This window comes from Phodopus roborovskii, unplaced genomic scaffold (genome assembly GCF_943737965.1).
Source record: "Phodopus roborovskii unplaced genomic scaffold, PHOROB, whole genome shotgun sequence".
In the NCBI taxonomy this organism is placed as follows: domain Eukaryota; kingdom Metazoa; phylum Chordata; class Mammalia; order Rodentia; family Cricetidae; genus Phodopus; species Phodopus roborovskii.
The window spans coordinates 13,421,870-13,443,028 of record NW_026125295.1 but is presented as its reverse complement, the minus strand read 5'-3'; the positions used below and the strand labels follow the sequence as shown (position 1 = coordinate 13,443,028).

Sequence of the window (21,159 nt, the reverse complement as noted above, 5' to 3'; positions counted from 1 at the left end):
TGATGAAGTGTCCACACACACACACACACACCCCTGTGGTATCATCTCCCTGGAGGCTGCCTGCTACCTGGCATCCTATTCATTCTGGCTCCCATGTTGAAGTGGCTGTAATTAGTTAAGATAGTAGGGCATCCAAGGAGAGAGGAGTACCATGAAACCCTAGATCTGATAACATGGGTCCAAAGATGCAAACCCATTCAGGCAATGGTGGCGCATGCCCTTAATTCTAGCACTTAGGAGGCAGAGGCAAGGCAGATCTCTGAGTTCAAGACTAGCCTGGTCTACAGAGCCAGTTCAGGACAGCCAGGGCTATTACATAGAGAAACTGTGTCTGGGAGATAGGGGAGAAGATACAAACCCTGGAGCAGGCTGAGGATAAATAAACAGCAAGTTAGAGACTGCTTGCAGGGAAGGAGAACCCCCCCTCCCCCAGGGAATCTCTTATTCATTTCTTCTCTAGGTTCTTCAGTTTAAAAACACCTTCATCCCTTGAGAGAAAAGATGAACATCCTGCTTGGAAAAGAGGATAAGCAAGCAGAGGACCAGACACAATTTTACTTGTCTTTCTACTTTGAAGGGGTTCTTGGCTCTCAGACCATGTCTTTTGGCATTTTGGCAATTGCTCAAGGATACTCATCTATAGGTCAGCAGGCATGCCTGGCTTCAAGGTCTCTGCGCCCTTGTGTAGTAAATTGCTCTACCACTGAGCCAAGTCCCCAACTCCTGTACAAACACAAGAAACCCCGCTTCTGTCTGGATCATACTGTCCCTCTGTAACCTCCAATTACTTGAGAGGGCCTCTTTAGAGGATGGTGGGGAGCAAAAGTAGGAAGCAGGTATTCGGGAGCAAGGCGGGGGAGATGGCTCCGTGCTTGCTTGCCAGACTTTCTGAGCCACCTGAGTTTGATTCCCAATAGCCACATGTTAGGCAGCTCACAACTGCCTAAAACTCCAGGGAATCTGACCCTGTCTGTCCTTGGGCACCTGCATGACCACCTCCCATCCCCATCCCTGCATGCACTTAGACCTAGAGAAGCCAGAAGCAGAAAGATGAGACCAAGGGGTGAATGGAGCCAGCAGCATCCTCAAGCCCACAGAGCCAATTACATGAAGCTTGGCATGCAGGTCTCACTAGTTCTCCCCTTAGAGCTGGGAGTTAGGAGTAGTAGTGAGCTCCTGGAGAATCCTAATCACATGGCCATAATTGGCTTTTCCCAGTAGGGACCCAGTATAAAAAGGCCACGTGGTGTTGGCTTTGTAGAGCTGCTGGCTGGGTGAGAGATCTTGGAGAAATGGAAATGCTGAACTGTTGGTGTCAGCTGGAGGACCTGGTTGGTGTAACAGGATTGTGTTGGGTCTGTAATGTGTGCAGCACTGTTACTGTTGAGCCCCTGACACTGCCAGTCTGTGCCCTCTGATACCTGTGTGCTCTTAGTCTATACTATTTAGACTTGTTTATGCACCTGACTGCCCCCATGCTATGACAGGCTTTGCTGGCTGCTGCATAGCTTTTCTACCTGGTTATCTTCTTGGATGAGGTCCACTGACAGGAAGGGTACCATTTAGGCTAGAGCCATATAACTGCTCCTCATTTCTGTTTTGTGTAAGTCATGGTTCCTGAGGTCTGTTTGTCACCTATCACTTGCGATGTGGCACTGGTGGAGTTACTGTCTCATGCTGTTACACTGAGCTATTGAACCCATGGGATGTCATGACCCTGTTCAGGAGGCCATTGCCACCTGCACAGCTTAGTGATGGTGGCCACAGAGTTGTAATGCTACTTAGGGTAGCATCGGGTATTGAGGAAACATGGGCAGTGAGTGACAGGTAGTTTTTTGTTTTAAGACAGGATCCTGCTACACAGTTGAGGCTGGCCTCAATCTCATGACAATTCTGCCTTGGCTTCTTAAATGCTAGGATAACAGATATGTACCATTCCCGGCAAGGTGGTCTGTATGGCTCTACTTATTGTAGACACTTTTGTGTTGGCTGGGTTTCTGCAGCTGCAGACTTGTCACAGTGCTGGTGCCTGTCTGATACCACTGTCCTGCATCATTTATTCAACTTCCAAACTTGGCCTGCCACATGAATGGACTCTGGGGTAAGAGGGTGGCCTCAAGACACAGGATTGGATCTGGACAACGGTTTAACACTTGACTCTGGTGAGAATCTGGCAAGGTGATCATTATGTGAGACTCAGTGTAAACTCAGACATGAAACTTGGTCATTGGTGAGGTGCCAGCACAAAACAGATTACAGCCTTGTCAGACTCCTGCCCAGCCCTTGATCCAGAACATCAAGGCTGAGCTCCAGGTCTGAATTTGGGAATTTCTTCACCATTCTACTAACAGCAGCTGGCTTTCTCACTTTTTACATGAAGAAAAACTTGTGTTTTGTCTCAGCAAGCCTTGGAAGTTAGAAGACTGAAAGATTGCAAGCACTATAGCTATAACCTATATGCTTGTGGGTTATGGTTTGTTTGCCTGTGTGCGTGATTTTTACCTTCTCTGAAACAGGTAAGTGTGGCACTAGACTGTAAAATTTTAATTTATTAAAGATCAGACTGGCCTTGAACTCAGAGACGTCACCTACTTCAGCCTGAGTGCAGGTGCCTGTGTTTCCACAAATGCTGATTTATTTTTACTGTATGTGTGTTTGTATGTATCATGGGCACCAACCACATGCGCAGTGCCAGAGAAGGCCAGAAGAGGGAGTTAGGTATCCTGGTATTGGAGTTGCAGGTAGTTGTGATCTGGGAACCAAACCTTGATCTTGCAGAAGCAAGACCACTAAGTGCTATTAATTCAATTAAAAATTTAAGTGTGTGTGTATTCTGTACTCTGAGTCAGTTCTCTAATGTCACTATGTGGAATTTGGGGATTTTGAAGTCAGTTTGCTGAGCCACTCACTGACCCTTTATGTTTTGAGATGGGTCTCTTTTTGTTGCCCAGGTTAGCCTCTAAGTTACTATCCTTGCCTCAGTTTTCAGGGGGAAGCTTGGATTATAGGTGCAGGCTACCAGACCTGGCACAAGATTTCTTTTTTTTTTTTCCAAAATTAATCTTTTATTTTTAGTGTTTTTTCCATTTAAAATGTATTATATATATATATATATATATATATATATATATATATGTATGTATGTATGTATTTTGCCTGTATGTGTGTATGTCTACCACTTGCTTGCCTATGTGGTGCCTGTGGAGGCCAGAGGAAGTATTAGATCTCCTGCAACCGGAGATATGGATAGTTTAACAGCTAGCTATGAATGAGGGTGCTAGGAATTGAACCCAGGTCTTTTGGCAGAGCAATGACTGCTCTTAACTGCTGAGACATCTCTCCAGCCCCCAGATTATCTTTTATGTATTCCTTGACAATTTCATATATGTAAACAATGTATCTTCGTTTTCTTATTTTTTGAGACAGTTTCACTGTGTAGCTCTGGTTGGCTTTGAACTCACGTGGAATCCACCTGCCTCTGCCTCTGGTATTAAAGCCTTTCCCAGCAACAATGTATCCCACTTCCCAACTCCCCCTCTCTATCCCTAAGAACTTCTACACGATTGTTTGTTTTGGCAACCCACTTGATTCAATCAGTGCTGCCTGTGGCATGTTGGTAGGTCTTGTTGGCATGAGATTTAAAGAAATCACAGACCTTATGAAGTCTAGCCTGGTCTTTCTTTCCCTTCCCCTCCCAGTAGGCACCTAAAAAATGCTAGGTTTGTGTGGTCCCAAATAGGCCATTTTACACATTTTCTGCAGAGATCTGGACCAGGAAATTAAAGGAATTCATTTTATCATCTGTTTCCATGACAACTCAAAAGCTGTGACGTTGAAAAAATGCGACCGGAACTCACTTTTGCACTCCGAGAACAGGATGGGGTTGGATTCCTGAGGCTGAAAGAGAAAAGGCTAAGGCTGAGTCTTCCTATAGCTTTGTTTCTAAACACTTTCACTACCCACGCCCGAGGCAAATTTTCTAAAGTCCCATGGACTCCACCCTGCCAGCCGCCTACAGCCAGAGAGGCGGAAACCAACTGCCCGGAAAAGCCGGTCGGGACGCTCTCGGGCTCCTAAATGGCGTTGACCAGCTGGCGGGCCCCGCCCCTCTCTCTCAGGAAGGCCACCATTGGTTCTCGTCCAAGCTTCTCATTCTGATTGGTCAGTGAGCAAAGGTCGCTGTGCCGATGCGGCCTAAAGTTTCTTTTGGTTTCCGGTGTCCCTGCGATGGCTACTCCGGATTCGCTGGCGCTCTTCACCGGCCTCGGCCTGAGTGAGAACAAGGCACGCGAGACGCTCAAGAACGCAGCTCTGAGCACTCAGCTGCGGGAGGCCGCAACCCAGGTGCGAGTCCCTTTCCCCATGGCCTCAGCTGCCTCCTGTGCTCCAAAGCAACGTGGGACTGGGTCCAGATCTCGATCTGCTCCGGTTTTCTCGCTGTTGTCTATGGGACGAGGAAACTGAGAGTCCCAGTAAGGTGATTCATCCTAACTCGCTGGGCATGGGGCTTTTCCCTGATCCCTCTGACTGCAGGCACAGCGGACTCTGGGCTCTGCCATTGACAAGGCTACTGGGACTCTGCTATATGGTTTGGCCTCCCGACTCAGGGATACCCGGCGTCTACCTTTCCTTGTGAGCTATATAGCCAATAAGAAGATCCACACGGAGCTCCAGCTGAGCGGTGAGACCCCCGCCTGTATTACCAGTCGCAGCTTCAATCCCTTCCTTTGGCCAAGACTCGGGTTTGCTTTTTCCATCAAGTTGCTTTCCGGAAATCAGGTTCTGGACAGGCACTGGGGCATGGAGGTAGAGACCTGGTATGCAGAAGAGAATTACCCCAAGGACAGGCCTGCTTCAGAACACACGTTTCTCTTTCCTGTGGCTTCTTTCCAGTGGTGCCGGGACTTAACCTCTTAAGCACCCAAGTAGCCAAAATAGTTGAAGTTTCATGGCGTTAAGGCCCTGTCGATCTACTTCTTACTCGAGCTCCCATGTCCAATTGCCTTTCCTTTTTCAGCTGCTCTTGAATATGTGCGGAGTCACCCCCTGGATCCCATTGATACAGAGGATTTCGAGCACAAATGTGGTGTGGGTGTAGTGGTGACACCAGAACAGATTGAGGAAGCTGTAAGTCCTTACTGACCCTTAGGCTTCAGATGTCTCCCAGTTCCTGCCCTGGGAAGGAAGTGCTGTAGCTTCTCTACCCAGACCTAGAGCAAGAGTGCTGCTCTCTAGAATGCTTCTGAGGAGAAGCAGTCCTGAAACATATGGTTTGGCTTTCTGCAGGTGGAGGCCACCATAAATAGGCATCGTTCCCAGCTCCTGGTGGAACGGTACCATTTCAACATGGGGCTGTTGATGGGTGAGTAGAATCTAAGTCAGGGAGTCAGTTACTGGCTGACCTGTATGTCTTCTGTTTGGGGCATTTATGGAAGGGAGGAGGGAGGATGGGCAAGGGACACCGTGAGTGTGCTGACTGGGCCAAGGTTTTGATCCCTGTGTCAGCTAGGACTTCCTTGAGGAGGAGGGGAAGAAGTAGCCCCTTTTGCCCCCTTGCAGCTTCTTGTGCCCATACTCTTAGGAGAGGCTCGGGCTGCACTCAAATGGGCAGATGGCAAAATGGTCAAGCACGAAGTGGATATGCAGGTGGGTACCTCCCTAAGCTGAAGCTAGAATCCACTGAGGAGGGGTAAAGGGGAAGGAGGCAGAGATAGTGGGGCCCAGAGTGGAAGGGGTAGTACCTGACTTGGGTCTCTGAGTTAGCATAAATCACTCTGTGAAGCCATTTCCTCATCCCACAAATAGGTGATGTGGCCTTCATCCTGATGTGCTGGCAAAGAATCACAAGAGGATGATGCCTGAGGGAGACTGCTTTTCTTGATGCTGGGCCCACATTATTCCTCTGTAAACGGTATCATTTCTTACCTGGGCCCAGCATAAGTCTTCAGAAAGGAAAAAGCATTCAAGACCAGTAGAAACACATGAGGAGGCCTCATGGGCAGAGGCAGGCAGGTCTTTATGAGTTCAAGGATAGCCTGGTCTACATAGTGCCAGCTAAGGCTATCTCAAATAATAACAAAAGAAACACATGAGGAGATGAGGTAGGATGGGCTGTAGGGTATATGGGCTCTTATGGCGGTGCAGGCAGCGAGGCCAGGAAGCCCTTGATGAGGTGGGAAGGACAACATCAGGAAGTTCTTGGTCTTGTGTCTACACTTGACTCTGCTGTCTGCTCAGGTCCTCCACCTTCTGGGTCCCAAGATGGAAGCTGATCTGGAGAAGAAGCCCAAGGTGAGGCTCGGCACCACTCAGGACCCCTGCCGGCGAAGTAAAAATGGACTGCAGAAGGGAGTACCTGAACCCATTTCATCAGCACATCTTGTCCAGACAGAGTCTAATGCAATTCCTATGCTTCTCTTAGGCGGCCAAGGCTCGCCCGGAAGACACAGACCGGAAGACGGCCAAAGATGTGGTGGAAAATGGTGAGAAAGCCTGTGGCTCCTGTGGTATTCAGCTTCTGACTTCCGGACATTCTGTCTGAAGGACCCTTACAGCACAGGCCTCTCAGGCCCTTGTCCTATTTAGCCACCTCTCTTTTTTCTCAAGGCTGGGATTCCTGGAGTTTCTTTATTCCCTTTGTCTAGAGACAGGCATTAGAGACCTGAGGAGTTTGGCTGTGCCGCTCAGCTCTGGGAATTAGAGAAGAGGCACCTGCTCACATCTGGTTTCAGGATATTGATAGCAGCTATGGATATATATATTTTCCTGAGTTGGATATGGTAGTTATCTCTCGTAGGCAAGGTTCTTGATTTCTTCCCTGTAGGTGAGGTTGCTGGCCAGACCCTGTCTCTAATGGAACAGCTCCGGGGGGAGGCCCTTAAGTTTCATAAGCCAGGTAAGGGGGGACCTTGAAACTGGGGTGGGCTGGTGATTAGCATTACAGCCAGGCCTATGGCATCAGGACCGTTGGCTGACAGCCTGGTCATCAGATTTGTTCTGATCCTCGCAGGTGAAAACTATAAGACCCCAGGCTATGTGACCACTCCACATACTATGGATCTGCTGAAACAACACCTAGAGATCACTGGGGGACAGGTGTGTAGGGATGTGGCTAGGCAAGCACTGGCTTGAGTCCCCAGCTGCCTCTGTTCTGCCATGACCGCCCTAGGAAGGAGCATCCATTTCTGCAGGGTGGTCTGAGCTCTAATGTTGTTTCTTCTGTCCTATTCAGGTACGTACCCGGTTCCCCCCAGAGCCCAATGGAATCCTGCATATTGGACATGCCAAAGCCATCAATTTCAACTTTGGTTATGCCAAGGTAAGAATCTATCTATGTCCCTGGCAAGTAGTATGGTTACTGGCTACTCCTACTACTGGATTCCAGAAAGCTGTATTTCTTTCTTTCTTTTTTTTTTTTTTTTTTTTTTTTTTTTTTTTTTTTTTTTGAGACAGGGTTTCTCTGTATTGCTTTGGAGCCTGTCCTAGGAACTAGCTGTGTAGACCAGGCTGGCCTCGAACTCACAGAGATCTACCTCCTGAGTGCTGGGATTAAAGGCATGCGCCACCAACATCTGGCTCCAGGAAGCTATATTTCTGTCTTGCCTTTTGTAGCTGATAACAGAGGCCATAGAGGGAAACCATATGTAACAGGTATCCTCAGGAAATGCTGGGTTCATTGGAAAAAAACTAAAATGGTTCTTTAGATAGGGCTTTACTATATAGCTCTGGCTGACTTTAAAATCATAGAGATTCGCCTGCCTCTGCTTCTCAAATGCTGGAATTAAAGGCATGTATCACTATGCCCTTTGGATGGTGAGAGAATTTCTTGAATTCCTTTTATTTAACTTTTTAATTTTTTAGTGCTGGTCATCAAAAGAAGACATTAATTAAAAAATCTTCTTCGGCTGGGCTGTGGTGGCACATGCCTTTAGTCTCAGCACTCGGGAGGCAGAAGCAGGAGAATGTTACAAGAGATTCTTGCCTGGCTGGTCCCGCAGCCCTTGAGCTATATTAGTTATGAACTGTTGGCAAGTGACTAGAGTTTCTTATTTTCTAGCTCTGTCTTACTAACCTATTTCTACTCAAGTATTTCCATGTGGTCTTATCTTACCAGAGAAGTGGCCCATGTGTCCTACCCTCCCAGTCTCCACATGGCCTACACTTCCCAGAATTCTCCTTCTCTGGTAGCCCCACCTATCCGTCCTGCCTGGCCACTAGCCACACAGTGCTTTATTCATTAACCAGTGAGAGAAACATATACAAGGAAGGACATCCCCCCTTTAAGGCAGATCTCTGTGAGTTTGAGGCCAACTTGGTGTACAAAGCTACACAGAGAAAACCTGTCTTGAAAAACCAAAAAAAGAAAAAAAAATTCTTCGGGCTGGGTGATGGTGGCACACACCCTTAAATTAATCCCAGCACTTAGGAGGCAGAGGCAGGTGGGTCTCCAGGTTCAGGCCAGCGTGGTCTACAGAGCTAGTTCCAGGACAGTCAAGGCCGTTACACAGAGAAACCGTGACTCAAAAAAACTAAATGTGTATGTGTGTGCACAAACTGGCACTCGCTCATGCACTCATACACACTCATGCTGTTGCACATATGTGGGTGCCAAAGAAGAGACTGAGAGTTGGTTCTTCCCATCATGATTTTTCAGATCAAGCTTAGGTCCTAAGGATTGTGTAGCAACTGCTTTTGTCTGCTGAATTATTGCCCTGGCTGCATTTTACATTTTGATAAGCTCGAGCTCTGAGAATGTCTGAGTTTGCTGATGTGGACTTTAGGGGCCGATGGCTCTGGGAGCTCACAGATGCTCCAACTCTTCTAGGCCAACAATGGTATCTGTTTTCTGCGCTTTGATGACACCAACCCTGAGAAGGAAGAAGCAAAATTCTTCACTGCTATTTATGACATGGTGACCTGGCTGGGTATGGACTGGGTGAGGCCTGGGCTGGTGGTGGGCCATGGCTTTGCCCGTTGCTGTTTCTTGCTGGCTGTTCACACTGTCTGTCTCTACCATCCCAGGGTACACACCTTACAAAGTGACGTATGCCTCGGACTATTTTGATCAGCTGTATGCTTGGGCTGTGGAACTCATCCACAGGTGAGGCCAGGCCCATAAAGTTGAGCCAGGTTAGCTGACTAGGTCATGGGCCACCTGCACATTCATGTCCCTTTTTCGCAGGGGTCAAGCTTATGTGTGTCACCAGAGAGTGGAGGAGCTCAAAGGCCACAACTCTTTACCTTCACCATGGAGGGAGCGGCCTGTTGAGGAATCCTTGCTGCTCTTTGAGGTGGTGTCCTGGAAGGGCAGCTTGGTTTGGGTAGGCCAGTGTGCTAAGCACAAAATGCTCCTGTGTTTACAGGTGACCTTGTTCTCCTCAGGCAATGCGCAAGGGCAAATTTGCAGAGGGTGAGGCCACACTTCGAATGAAGTTGGTGATGGAGGACGGTAAGATGGACCCTGTGGCCTATCGAGTCAAGTATACACCACATCATCGCACAGGGGACAAATGGTACATAGTGGCGTGGGGACGGGTGGTAAGGTAGCAGGGCTGTGGATAGGGCAGTAGCCAATGGGGCAAGGCAGAGGGACTGGCTGATGGGGTCTACTGTCTATGTTCCACAGGTGCATCTACCCTACCTACGACTATACACATTGTCTTTGTGACTCCATTGAACACATCACCCATTCACTATGTACCAAGGAATTCCAGGCTCGGTGAGGAGGCTGAGGTTATGGGATGGGTAGGGTCAGGGGGGTTCCTTTTTTGTTTAGAGTGTGTATATGCTTGTGAGTGGGTATGTGGGTGCCACAGCAGATGTGTTGAGATCAGAGGACAACTTGTGAGAGTCAGCTCTCTCTTTCACTAAGTAGGTTCCAGGGATATGACTCGGTTCTTCAGACTTGGCATTCAGTGTCTTTACCTGCTGAACCCTCTAGTGCCTTTTCTACGATCTCTTCCTGGCCACACAGGTGACCAGTTTTAACCTTATTCTTCCATCCTAGACGGTCTTCCTACTTTTGGTTATGTAATGCACTGGATGTCTATTGCCCTGTTCAGTGGGAATATGGCCGTCTCAACTTGCATTATGCTGTTGTCTCAAAACGGAAGATTCTCCAGCTTGTAGCAGCTGGTGCTGTTCGGTAGGTGTGGACAGACCCTGGGTTTACCAGAGGTTGTAGTACTAGTGGCTTGTGTTGTTTAAGGGCTTCTGACAATCCTCTTATTTTTAGGGATTGGGACGATCCACGACTCTTCACACTTACAGCCCTACGACGCCGGGGTTTTCCACCTGAGGCTATCAACAACTTCTGTGCTCGGGTATAATCCAGTGGACCGAGTGGGTAGAAACAGGCTAAGTGTGGCTTTGTGGTTGTGGCTATGACTGATGAGTTTTCCTGGCAGGTGGGGGTGACTGTGGCACAGACCACAATGGAACCACATCTTCTGGAAGCCTGTGTGCGTGATGTGCTGAATGACACAGCTCCACGAGCCATGGCTGTGCTAGAGCCACTAAAAGTTGTCATCACTAACTTTCCTGCTTCCAAGGTGGGCCTACTACCTTAGTGTATGTGACTTCACAGTATGTAAGTGCCTGGGTATGGGGGTCTTGGTATCTGGGGTGACTCGGATACTTATCTCCTGCTACAGCCCTTGGACATTCAAGTGCCAAACTTCCCAGCTGATGAGACCAAGGGTTTCCACCGGATCCCTTTTGCTTCCACTGTCTTCATTGAGAGAACTGACTTCAAGGAGGTAAATAGGGGTTTACTACTATGTCTGTTTTGGGGGTCTTTTAGTATCCTCATCCCTTCGGTAAGTACATCTCCTCCCTGCTCTACCATGAACCAATCTCTGACAGACTTGGGGTTGGGAGAAGCCTTATACTTGCAAGATGTTTGCAGCTTCTGTAACTTCTGTGCTTCTTTTCTCCAGGAGTCAGAGCCAGGCTATAAGCGCCTGGCCTGGGGCCAGCCTGTGGGTCTGAGACATACTGGCTACGTCATTGAGCTGCAGCACGTTGTCAAGGTAAGAGGCAGACACAATCTTTCCAGACAGTGCCTGCTAGAGCCAAGATTTGAGTGTAGCTGGCAATCTTAGTGTTGGTTCTTCTTTACTTCTAGGGCTCTAGTGGCTGTGTGGAATGCTTGGAGGTGACCTGCAGAAGAGCTGATACTGGAGAGAAGCCCAAGGCCTTTATTCATTGGGTGTCACAACCTCTGGTGTGTGAGATTCGCCTCTATGAGCGACTGTGAGTGAACATCACTGGCACTGGGGCAGTCACAAGGTGGGAATTGCATGCTGTGGTTCTCCAGCTGGGGTCTGATTCCCGTTCTGGCCACAGATTCCAGCACAAGAACCCTGAAGACCCTGTTGAAGTGCCTGGTGGATTCCTAAGTGACCTGAACCCGGTAGGCTCATGGCGTGTAAGTTGAGGGTGGTGGCCCTCTGAGCTGTATAGCTACCTGAATTCTCTGTCTGCAGGCATCGCTACACGTGGTGGAAGGAGCATTAGTGGACTGCTCTGTGGCGTTGGCAAAGTCCTTTGACAAGTTTCAGTTTGAGCGCCTTGGATACTTCTCTGTAGATCCCGATAGCCAACAAGGACAGGTGCTTAACTTTACCCACCTACGCCTTTCTCAATACTGATGGTGGCGGCTGTTCACTGTTTAAAATCCCTATGTCCCCTTAGCTGTCACCAGTTAAGGGAGGGTATTCATGTGTTAACTTTTGAGGAAACTGGCTCAGAGGGTTAGGTCCAAGCACAAAATTTTATAGGGACCCTAACCTTTTTATTCTTTACAGTAGCATTTGTGCGTAGATGTTGCTATAATCCTCATGAAACTAAGGCACAGCACAGTCGTCTAGCCCCTTATCCAGTAGTAGTACAGTTATTCAGAACCATGATGTTCTGTCCCTTGATTCATCACCTCCTTGGCTATGGGTGGGAGGGAGAGTTAAGGGGCCTGGTTCTGGGCTGTTGTTCATTTTTCTTGCCTTTCAGCTTATCTTCAACCGAACTGTCACACTGAAGGAAGATCCAGGAAAGGTGTGAACTGAAAGCATGTGGACCTACCTCATCCTAGAGGCTGGGGGTGTCTTCATCACCCCATACTCCATTTCAATAAAGAATTACTAAATCTCCATGGAGTCTGTGTGCTGTTGCCTTTCTAGTATTTGAGGACCCTGGAGACATGCTGTGTGTGAGCTGGTGGTGATGGTGCGTACACATGTACTAGGTAGAAAGGGCTTCCCCCAACAGAGGACACAAGCAGTAACTAAACCACTAGTGCACTTCTTGGCTCTCAAAGGCAGGTGCAGAGCTGGGATTAGATCTGCTCTTAAGTGATAAACCGGAGGGCTCCAGAGATGCTGCTCCACAGTTACCAGCCCCACGGAGGGATGGTTCCCTAGTATAATTAACAGCTACTGCTTATGCACAGTGAGATAAAGCATACGTGCCGTTGTGGCCTTTCAAGTTTAGAAACCCAAGTCTCCCTGGATGCTGAGGGTCCTGACCAAGCTGGACTTCTGAGGGGTGTTAAGACTGGAGTTTGCAGGGTCAAGAACAAGTACAGAAGGCAGAAAGGGTCGACCACAGGCTGACTGCTCTCTAGGTTGACGTGAGCTGCTGGGGAGGCTGTAGGTGAGTGCCTGCAGCTTTAAAGCCTTCCACATTTTCCCTGTATACAAACACCAGGCTGCCCAAGGCCCGCTTTAAGGTGGACCTGACTGTGGTAGGCTGATCTCAGATGGCAGCTGATGGTGAGCGTTGCAGAAGCTGTTTTCTCCAGAACAGCAGCAACCCCGAGCATTTCCCAGCTGCGGTGCAACTGTGCGACCTGGGCCCAGCTTTGCCGTTCGGGGGGCCACCTTAACCACGAGGCCGAGGTAGGCCGGGCCACGCCTCGCGAGGAGCGGTGCTACCGGGGGAGGCGCCAGCGGGACGCCGTAGGTGGGTTCCAGAAGCACGCTTCCAGACCCCCGGGCCTGAGGAAAATAACCCCGGGGTATTGAGCCGCAGGCCTAAGCCCTCCCCCCCCCAACGGAGGGGCGTCCATGGGCGTGGCGCCCCTTTCCACAGCCAGGGATCCCAAGCTCAGTTCCTCCAGACTCCCTCTCCTTCCGAAGCGTCCCCTTTAAGTCCGACCGGCCACTCTCGCGGGACCCGACGCCTAGATTCTCGCGAGAGGAGCACTCAGCTCCCATTGGTTCTGAGGGTTGAATGTAAGATGGCGCCCAGGGAGCTGTGAGGAGAAAATCCTGTCGGTCTGGGAGCGGCGACGGCAGAACCGAGGCCCCGGGCGGTGAAGCGGGGCCGGCGGGTAGAGCGGAGGCAGCGGCGGCGGTGGCGTCGCCGGGTGAGGGCTCTGGTGGGGGCGGGGACGCGGGAAGGCGGTGGGCCTGGCTCAGCAGGCCCACTCCACACAACGGCGGGCGGGCGGGCGGGCGGGCGGGCGGGGGCGGGCGGGCCGCTGCCGCTGGGCCCAGGCGACCTCGGCGCGGCTCCGGCGCGGAGAACGTCCCTCGGCTCGCGTGCCTCCGCCCCGCGGGTGGGGGAGGGGCGGGCCTGGGCTTTGGGTGGGCGCGGCGCACGGGCGCGCGCAGCGGCGAGCGCGCACGGGCGTGTGTTTTTCTTTGCGCGCGCGCGGTAACGCGCGCGCTGTGCGGTCCTCCCGTTGCGCGTAGCCGCTCGACGTGCGCGTTCCCGTGGGCTCGCAGCTGTGGGCCGTGGGCCTAGAGCGGCTTCCGGGGCGCGCGCGCCTCTCCGCGACCCCCGGTTTTGCGGCGCGCGCCCTTCTGTTGGTTGGTCGGGCTGTCCCGAGTGCGCGCAGGACGCCCCTCTTGAACCGAGGGCCGGCAGCCTGGCGGACGACCGACTCACTGCGTGGGGAACGTGGAGGGTTGGGCCCTTCCTGCTCCGGTGACGTCCGGGGCAGCGGTGGCCTAGGGCTGCAGAGAAACCTAGCGGCTTTGCTGTCCCGGCTTGCGGCTCCGCTCCTGTGTGAGGCAGACACGATTGCTCGTACTAACTGAAGAATGCTGTTATTTAAGCGAGGCCCGTGTACTGGGTGGGTGCTTGGGGAGGGTGCTACCCTGCTTCGGCAACCGGGTCTTATTGGCCAGAGAGGGCATTGGGTCCCCTTGGGTTTTTTCACCTTGTACCGGGGCTTTGTGCCCAGGGAGAGGTTGATATTACAAGGCCCCTCGTTAGTACCTGCTTTTCTTCCATCAGAAACCAATTCGCCCATAAGCTCAGTTGATACACGTCACCTCTGCGCGCTCCGTAAAGAGATCCTCTAATGTGTATGGTACCAAGCTTTCTGAGCTTTAAAATTCCGCTTTAAAGCCATAAATGCTGCCCCCCCTCGCCCCCGCCTGGGTGGGAGGGGCTTGCTTTTTCTGTTCCGGAATAAGGGCCCGTTCTTAACATTGATAAACTTGATCAGAATTGCCTTCCCCCCCTTTTAATTTCTAAAATATCCAGCAGAAATTTCTAAAATCTGCCTGTGTCACTATAAAAACCAAGTGACCTAACTCCTCAGCTTTTCTTTTCTTCTTTTGTCCCAGCGCTGTGATTTGGTGTCCAGGAAATTCTAGGTTTGTGAGAAAGAAATACGCACCTCTTTTCTAACACAAAACATCTGCTAATTTATTATACAGTTCAGGCCTATTAAGGTTGAGGAAAAGCAAGCTAAATGAATTAATAGTAGAAATCAAATTTGATAGTAATGTTTTTTTTAATACACTGTATTTTTTTAAGAACAAAGTTAAAACTTAAAAAGAGGCTGAGGATGGAAGGAACTTCTTTGTTCTATCTTCTTCAGAATGTTAGAAGTCTTAAGAACTCAGGACAAGCAGCAGACATATATGCAACATGGTGACTGGTGAGTTAAAATCATTCATGCGCTGGAAGTGTGTGTGCAGCCCGTTATCCCCTCCTCCTTTGGTAACACTGAAACTTTACAAACCCTTTCCATGGTGACTGGTGAGTTAAAATCATTCATACGCTGGAAGTGTGTGTGCAGCCCGTTGTCCCCTCCCCCTTTGGTAACACTGAAACTTACAAACCCTTTCCTTCATTCCTGGTGCTGTCTGCTAGAAACCGCTAGCTACTAGAGAATGGCAGGTGTGGGAAACTGTTGCTTGCACAATGGTCCCTTAAAATCTTAAGTCAGGGGAACATGCAGGATTAACATTATATTACAAAGCATCAACTAAGGGCCTACATGGTTGTTTTTATATAATTTTCTTTCTTTTTTTTTTTTTTTTTTTTTTTTTTTTTTTTTGAGACAGGGTTTCTCTGTATCCCTGACTTGATTTGTAGACCAGGCCGGCCTGGAACTCAGCGATTCACCTATGTAGTCTTCCAGAGTGCTGGGATTAAGGGCATGCTTTGCTTTGTGTGCAAGTACATTGCACACCAGAAGAGGGTATCAGATGGCTGTGAGCTGCTATGTGGTTGCTGGGAATCGAACTCAGGACCTTAGGAAGAACAATGAGTGCTCTTAGTGCTCTTAACCATTGAGCCATCTCTCCAGTCCCCTAAATGATTTTAAAAAAAGAACAACAACAAACAAAACTGATTTATTGAGGATGTGTTTATAAACTTTTTGTACCTTTTAAGCTTGCTTATTCTGGATTATCTTTTTTAAAACAATGTTTCCATCAACTATTATTTACCTGGTAGATAACCTTTTAGTCCTCTGGGATAAGCTTTTATTCTTCGCCAAGAACTTACACAGTTCTGTATCTCCTTGCAAAAGCTTATGTTGATGTTGTATCTCCAAACAAAAGCTCAAAAAGTGGTTGAATTCTGCTGTGAATTTGAGTTACTTGAAAAAACAAAAAAACAACACAAATCAAAGCCCAGTTAGGGACTTTGGGTGTGGCTGTTCACTTTAGTAGCAGCTTCAAAATCAAGGGTGTCTTCTGTAAGCTTGCATGCTTTTAGTCAATAGTGGTGTGTACTTGATGTGCCAGCTTCTTACTTCTCTGCTCTTTAAATGGCCATGCTTTATCTGTGACTGTTTCTGAGTTGTCCTAGAATGAGGTATTACCTTTTATTTGCCCTCCTGCATTTAGTTCCAGGTGTTAAGTCCTCTGAGCTTCAATATTTTCCTCTAATATGTGATTATAATTTCTGTTTTTAGTAGGCTTTTGTTTGTTTTTTGTTATTTGGTGCAGGGACTTGAAACTAGAGTCTTGAATATGCTAAGCATGCACTTTACCACTAAACTACCTCTGGCTCTGGGTTGTGATTTGTTTTATTAAACTAACTTGACTGCATGAAGAAAAAAATGTGATTTATGCTTTCTTCAAAGGGGAAGGGAATGGTTCTGTGGACCCACTTAGACAGCTGATCTTTTTCTCTTTGAGACAGGGTTTTAGGAATTTGGGGTTGGCCTATTGCTGTGGAACATGATCTTGACCTTCTGATCCTCTTGTCGCTGCCTCCCAGGTGCTGGGATTATAATAAGTATGTTGACACCAAACCCATTCTAAGTGGGTTGGAGATCAAACCCTGCCTGGCACACTAAAACGCCCTCCCTTAAGGTTATGAAATATTTATGCACTGTTTACAGATCAGATTAGTGTAACTACATCTAAGAAATAGAATGCCATCATCCCTGTATCCATTCTTCCTCATAGCATCCTCAGTTTTTGGAGGTAGCTAAACTCAATCTCATTGTTTTTTTTTTTTTTTTTTTTTTTAATGTGTATGGGTGTTTTGTCTGCATATATGTCTGGGCACTATGTACATGCAGTGTCCTCAGAACCAGAATAGGGTAGAATGTTGGATCCCCTGGAACTGGAGTTAGAGTCAGTTTTATGAGCTGCTGTTTAGGTAGGTGCCAGGAATCAAACCCAGAGCTTCTGAAGAGCAACCAATGTGCTTAGCTACTGCTTGATAATCTTGTTTTTTGTCTTTATATTTACTACCTTTGTATCCCTAAACTTTTTTTTTAATCTGTGTATATACACATGCAGTCTTGTTTTATGAATATTATTGTTGTTTTCAAGATAGGTTATCACTATGTACTCTGGTTGTTCTTGAATTCACCATGTAGACTGGGCTGGCTTTGAACTCTCAGAGATGCACCTATCTCTGCTTCCCAAGTTTACTTTATTATTGTTTTCTGCCTTAACCATTGTTTATGTGTGCAACACTGGTAGTTGATGTCCATTTCTGTATTGTTTTGTTGATATTCCATAATTTTCTATCCCATGCTGGTAAACATCTAAATGGCTTCTAGTTTATAGATATTAGTGCTACTATGAACATTTACATGTATTTGGTTGTCATATATATTTAAGATTAGGGTTGCTTGGTTTTATGGAAGTGGTATTTTCATCTTTACTAGTCAATGTAGGTGGTGTACCAATTTACAGCTCATCAATATTTGATAAAAATACGGATTTTCAAATTCTTGGTTGGAAGTGTGTGTTGTTTAAAAATATGACGATGATGAAAATGCCCTTAAATCTGGCATTTCTCACTAAAGGCGTGGGATGAATGACCCTAGGTAATAGTTTTCTTTGACAAACTTTGTAGTGGGTTAGTATCTGTAAGAATAGAAGTTTTCCACTGTGCTTCTTTGACAATTAACTCCTTATCTTATTTAGAACAAATAGGACTAACGTCTTAAAATTAGTCTTTTAACATGTGAAAATGCAGTTTTTAGATTTGGCTAAGCTGTGGGGAACCATCCAGAGGAGGTACCTTGAAAGAGGTTTGGAGCTCAAGAAAGAGGCAAAACTGAGGCAGCTTCAAAAAAACTGGACTAATCCAAAGCTAGTGAGCTACCTTGATTGTTGCAGTCAGTCATGGATTGAACTCCTTGTTACATACACTTTCCCCCCCTTACTGCTCTACTGACCAGTCAGACCTTAAAAGGCAGAAGTAAATGGCTCAAGAAGGGGTGAGTGTGGGGGAGTACTGGAATCATCTTGTTTTATCCCTTGGTTTTTTTGAGACAGGGTTTCTTTGTGTTACTAACCTGGTTGTCCTGGGACTCACTCTGTAGACCAGGCTGCCTTCGAACTCAGATCCACCTTCATCTGCCTTTGGTGTGCTGGAATTAAAGATGTGCACCACCACCTCCTGGCTAGAATCATCCCTTACTACATAAATGGAAAAAAGAAATGAATTAGGGAAAGCACCCTTGGAAATGTTTCTGAGTAATCTTTTCTGTGAGCACCATTGCGTAATAATGACATAGCTTTATATTAAACTTGGGTCAGGCACCCTAACCAAGTGGAATGAGGCAGATAACTGGCATAGAGAAAATGAGTGCCTTGAATCTATTGGTGGGAGCTGGTTGGTCTTTATTGTTCTTCAAAGCAGCTGTTTGCAGTGTCTACCTATTAGGAGGCTACTGTGTTTTCTCTTTTCCATTGTTAATCTCAACTGATTGCAGATACTGGGGGTACTCAATATTTATTTCCATGGCTTGGTGTTTAGAAGTTTATAATTAATTTCTCTGCTGCTTTTCACCTTGGCTTTGGCTTGGCACTAATTAGGAGTCCTTTGTCTCCTAATTAGTGAGTAGTTTGTCTATTAGGGAAGCTCAGCCTTTGTGTCTTGTAAGCAACATCTTGAAGATTTTACCACCATTATTATGTAAATTTTGGCATTTGATGATTTTGTTAGTAAGAGTTGAAGATTTAGGGAAAAGCATACTACTCACAAAAGGAATTGTTTCTGTATAACCATGGGTGGGGGGATGACTCGTTAAGTATTTTTCTTGTTAATGCAACTTGTGAAGTAGAGCATTACATAAAAAAAAAAAAAGAAACTTACATTTATCATCTAATTGGTAATATTCTGGTATTTTTTTATTTTTTTCTCCTAATATATAAATTGTATTAGCTATCCTTTTGTTTTATTTTGTATTTACACATCTAATGTATGTTTCTGTGTCATGAAATATTTTCAAAATTGTATGTGGCATTAGGGCAAGAAACAACTCCCTCATTCCTGTTTTGGATTTGTGTGTTTGTTTCGAGACAGGGTTTCTTTGTGTAGCCCGGGCTGTCCTGGAACTTGCTCTGTAGACCAGGTTGGCCTCAAACTCAGAGATCCCTCTGGCTCCCTCATTTTATTTTTGACATAGCTTTTTCTTAGTTTAATTAAAAAAAAAAAAAAATGGGGGGGACAGCCTGGTATATCCCAGGCTTACTTCAAACTTGCTATGTAGTCTAGCTTAACATATTTTCCAAAAATGACTGTGGAGCCTATCATTGGTGGTTCGTGCCTGTAATCCTGGCACTTTGAAGTCAGAAGCAAGCTAATCTCTGAGGCCAGTCTGGTCTATAGAGTGAGTTCCAGGACATGCCAGGGCTGTTGTTACACAGAGAAACCCTGTCTCAGAAAAACAAAAAAAAAAATACGGTTATATAGATGGGTCAGTGAAATCTCACAGAAAACTTATGAGATTTTATGGTTTGGCTTGTTTGTTTGTTTTTGTTCTGGGATTGAAGGCATGCCTGGCTGTGTAATAATAATATTTTTAAAAATGAAGTTCTCCCTTGAATTTATTTGTTAAAGTGTTTTAGCTTCCTTTGATTCTTTTATTATTTATTTATTTATTTAATTTTTTTTTTTTTTCTTTTTCTCATGGTGGTTTCTCTGTGTAGCCCTGGCTGTATTGGAACTTGCTCTGTAGATCAGGCCAGCCTCAAACTCAGAGTTCCTCCTGTATCTGCTTCGTATGAGTGCTGGAATTAAAGATGTGCACCAACATACCCTGCTAGGTTCTCTGATTTTATTGACTTATAGGGTATTAGTCTAGAACCTTATATCATTGGGGATCAGAGTATCTTATTTTAAACTATATACCCTTTATAATGGAGATGAAAAACTGGTAATTCAGCATTGAAGAAGACATGCTAATAGGTTCTTATGTAATCTCACTCTAGTCCCCTTTAGAATAGAAGGGTGTTTGTATTAATGCCTACATGTTGTGAACTTTATTTTATACTTTTTAAAAACAATTTTATTTTATTTGCATTGGTATGAAGGTGTCAGATCCCCTGAAACCAGAATTACAGACAGTTGTAAGCTGCCATGTGGGTGCTGGGAATTGAACCTAGGTCCTCTGGAAGAGCAGTCAATGCTCTTTACCACTGAGCCCTCTCTCTTGCCTCATGTTGTGAACTTTATAATATTGAGGTATTGAGGATTTTTGCTTTGTTGGTACTTTTCTTCCTTCCCTGCCCCTCCCTCTCTCTCTCTCTCTCTCTCTCTCTCTCCCTCTCTGTCTGTCTTTATGTCTCTCTCTTTTGGGACAGGGTTTCTCTGTGTATAGCCCTGGTTGTCCTGGAACTCACAGAGAGCTGCCTGCCTCTGCCTTTTCTGAGTGCTGCGCCACCACTGTGAGATACTCAGTATTTTTGAGACAAGGTTTCCTGTATTCCAGATTTCTTTGTAGCTGAGGATGACCTTGTGCTTCTGGTTTTCCTATCTTATACCTCCCTAATGAACCACTGTGTCTGGTTTATGAAATTTTTGATACTGAACCCCTGAAAGACAAGCACTTTACCAACATGCCTAGCTCTGCTATTCGGTCTTTATTATGAGAGACATCTTCTTAAGGAAATTCTAGGATAGACACATTATGGGTCTCTAGAGTGAGTCAGTAAATTTGGGTCACTTACACTGAAAACCTGCTTTGACTCTAAAGAAGCCCAGCATTCATAAGGGAGATGCAAGGGGGAGGCAGAGGCAGGTGAATCTCTGAGTTCCTGGTCTTCAGAGTGTGTTCCAGGACAGCCAGAGCAACACAGAGGAACCCTGTCTTGAAAAAGAAAAAACAAAACCAAACAAAACAAAAAAGATGTGCAAGAAGGGTGGGCGTGGTGACCCACAGCTTTAATCCCAGCACTCGGGAGGCTGAGACATGTGGATCTGTGAGTTTAGGACTAGTCTGGTCTACAAATCGAGTTCCAGGACAGCCAGTGTTGTTAACACAGGAAATTCGTCTGGGCGTGGGGAGGGGAGTAAGTTTCAGAAGACAAGAGGCCATCCATGGGTTTCTTGAGAAGTGGGTACCCTCCTAAGGGTAGTATCCTGGAAATACTGAGTTTCTATAACATAAAGGTATATCTATTGTGTTGTTTTTTCTTCTCCTTCCATTTTTCTTTTTTAAAATTA

At 46.8% G+C, this 21,159-nt stretch overlaps 2 protein-coding genes across 6 annotated transcripts in view; both read left to right on the top strand.

The window, feature by feature from the left end:
* Nucleotides 1–4,178: 4,178 nt before the first annotated feature.
* Nucleotides 4,179–12,148, top strand: Qars1 (glutaminyl-tRNA synthetase 1). The gene is made up of 24 exons (XM_051204122.1): nucleotides 4,179–4,344; nucleotides 4,534–4,681; nucleotides 5,018–5,127; nucleotides 5,287–5,362; nucleotides 5,582–5,646; nucleotides 6,238–6,291; nucleotides 6,422–6,482; nucleotides 6,824–6,895; nucleotides 7,010–7,095; nucleotides 7,232–7,318; nucleotides 8,825–8,924; nucleotides 9,022–9,100; nucleotides 9,182–9,290; nucleotides 9,382–9,512; nucleotides 9,626–9,718; nucleotides 10,007–10,144; nucleotides 10,235–10,322; nucleotides 10,407–10,550; nucleotides 10,653–10,757; nucleotides 10,938–11,030; nucleotides 11,126–11,253; nucleotides 11,347–11,413; nucleotides 11,487–11,612; nucleotides 12,007–12,148. The coding sequence occupies exons 1-24, from the start codon at nucleotides 4,228–4,230 to the stop codon at nucleotides 12,055–12,057; spliced, it is 2,328 nt and encodes a 775-aa protein (XP_051060079.1). The 5' UTR covers nucleotides 4,179–4,227; the 3' UTR covers nucleotides 12,058–12,148.
* Nucleotides 12,149–13,198: 1,050 nt separating this feature from the next.
* Qrich1 (glutamine rich 1) overlaps nucleotides 13,199–21,159 on the top strand; it is a 33,084-nt gene continuing 25,123 nt past the window's right edge. Inside the window, exons 1-2 of one of the 5 annotated variants that reach the window (XM_051204087.1) lie at nucleotides 13,207–13,363; nucleotides 14,831–14,890. The gene's annotated coding sequence lies outside the window, so the exon portion shown is untranslated. Of the gene's footprint in view, nucleotides 13,364–13,717; nucleotides 14,075–14,766; nucleotides 14,891–21,159 lie in introns of those variants that run through there. The other 4 variants (XM_051204078.1, XM_051204095.1, XM_051204072.1 and 1 more) reach the window with 4 other exon arrangements.

Bases quoted from the DNA above. Each gene is read 5' to 3' on its own strand.
- Qars1 (XM_051204122.1), top strand. From the start codon at position 4,228: ATGGCTACTCCGGATTCGCTGGCGCTCTTCACCGGCCTCGGCCTGAGT. The intron at 8,925-9,021 runs GTATGGACTGGG...CTACCATCCCAG, and splicing joins TGACATGGTGACCTGGCTGG to GGTACACACCTTACAAAGTG. The intron at 9,513-9,625 runs GTACATAGTGGC...TATGTTCCACAG, and splicing joins CATCGCACAGGGGACAAATG to GTGCATCTACCCTACCTACG.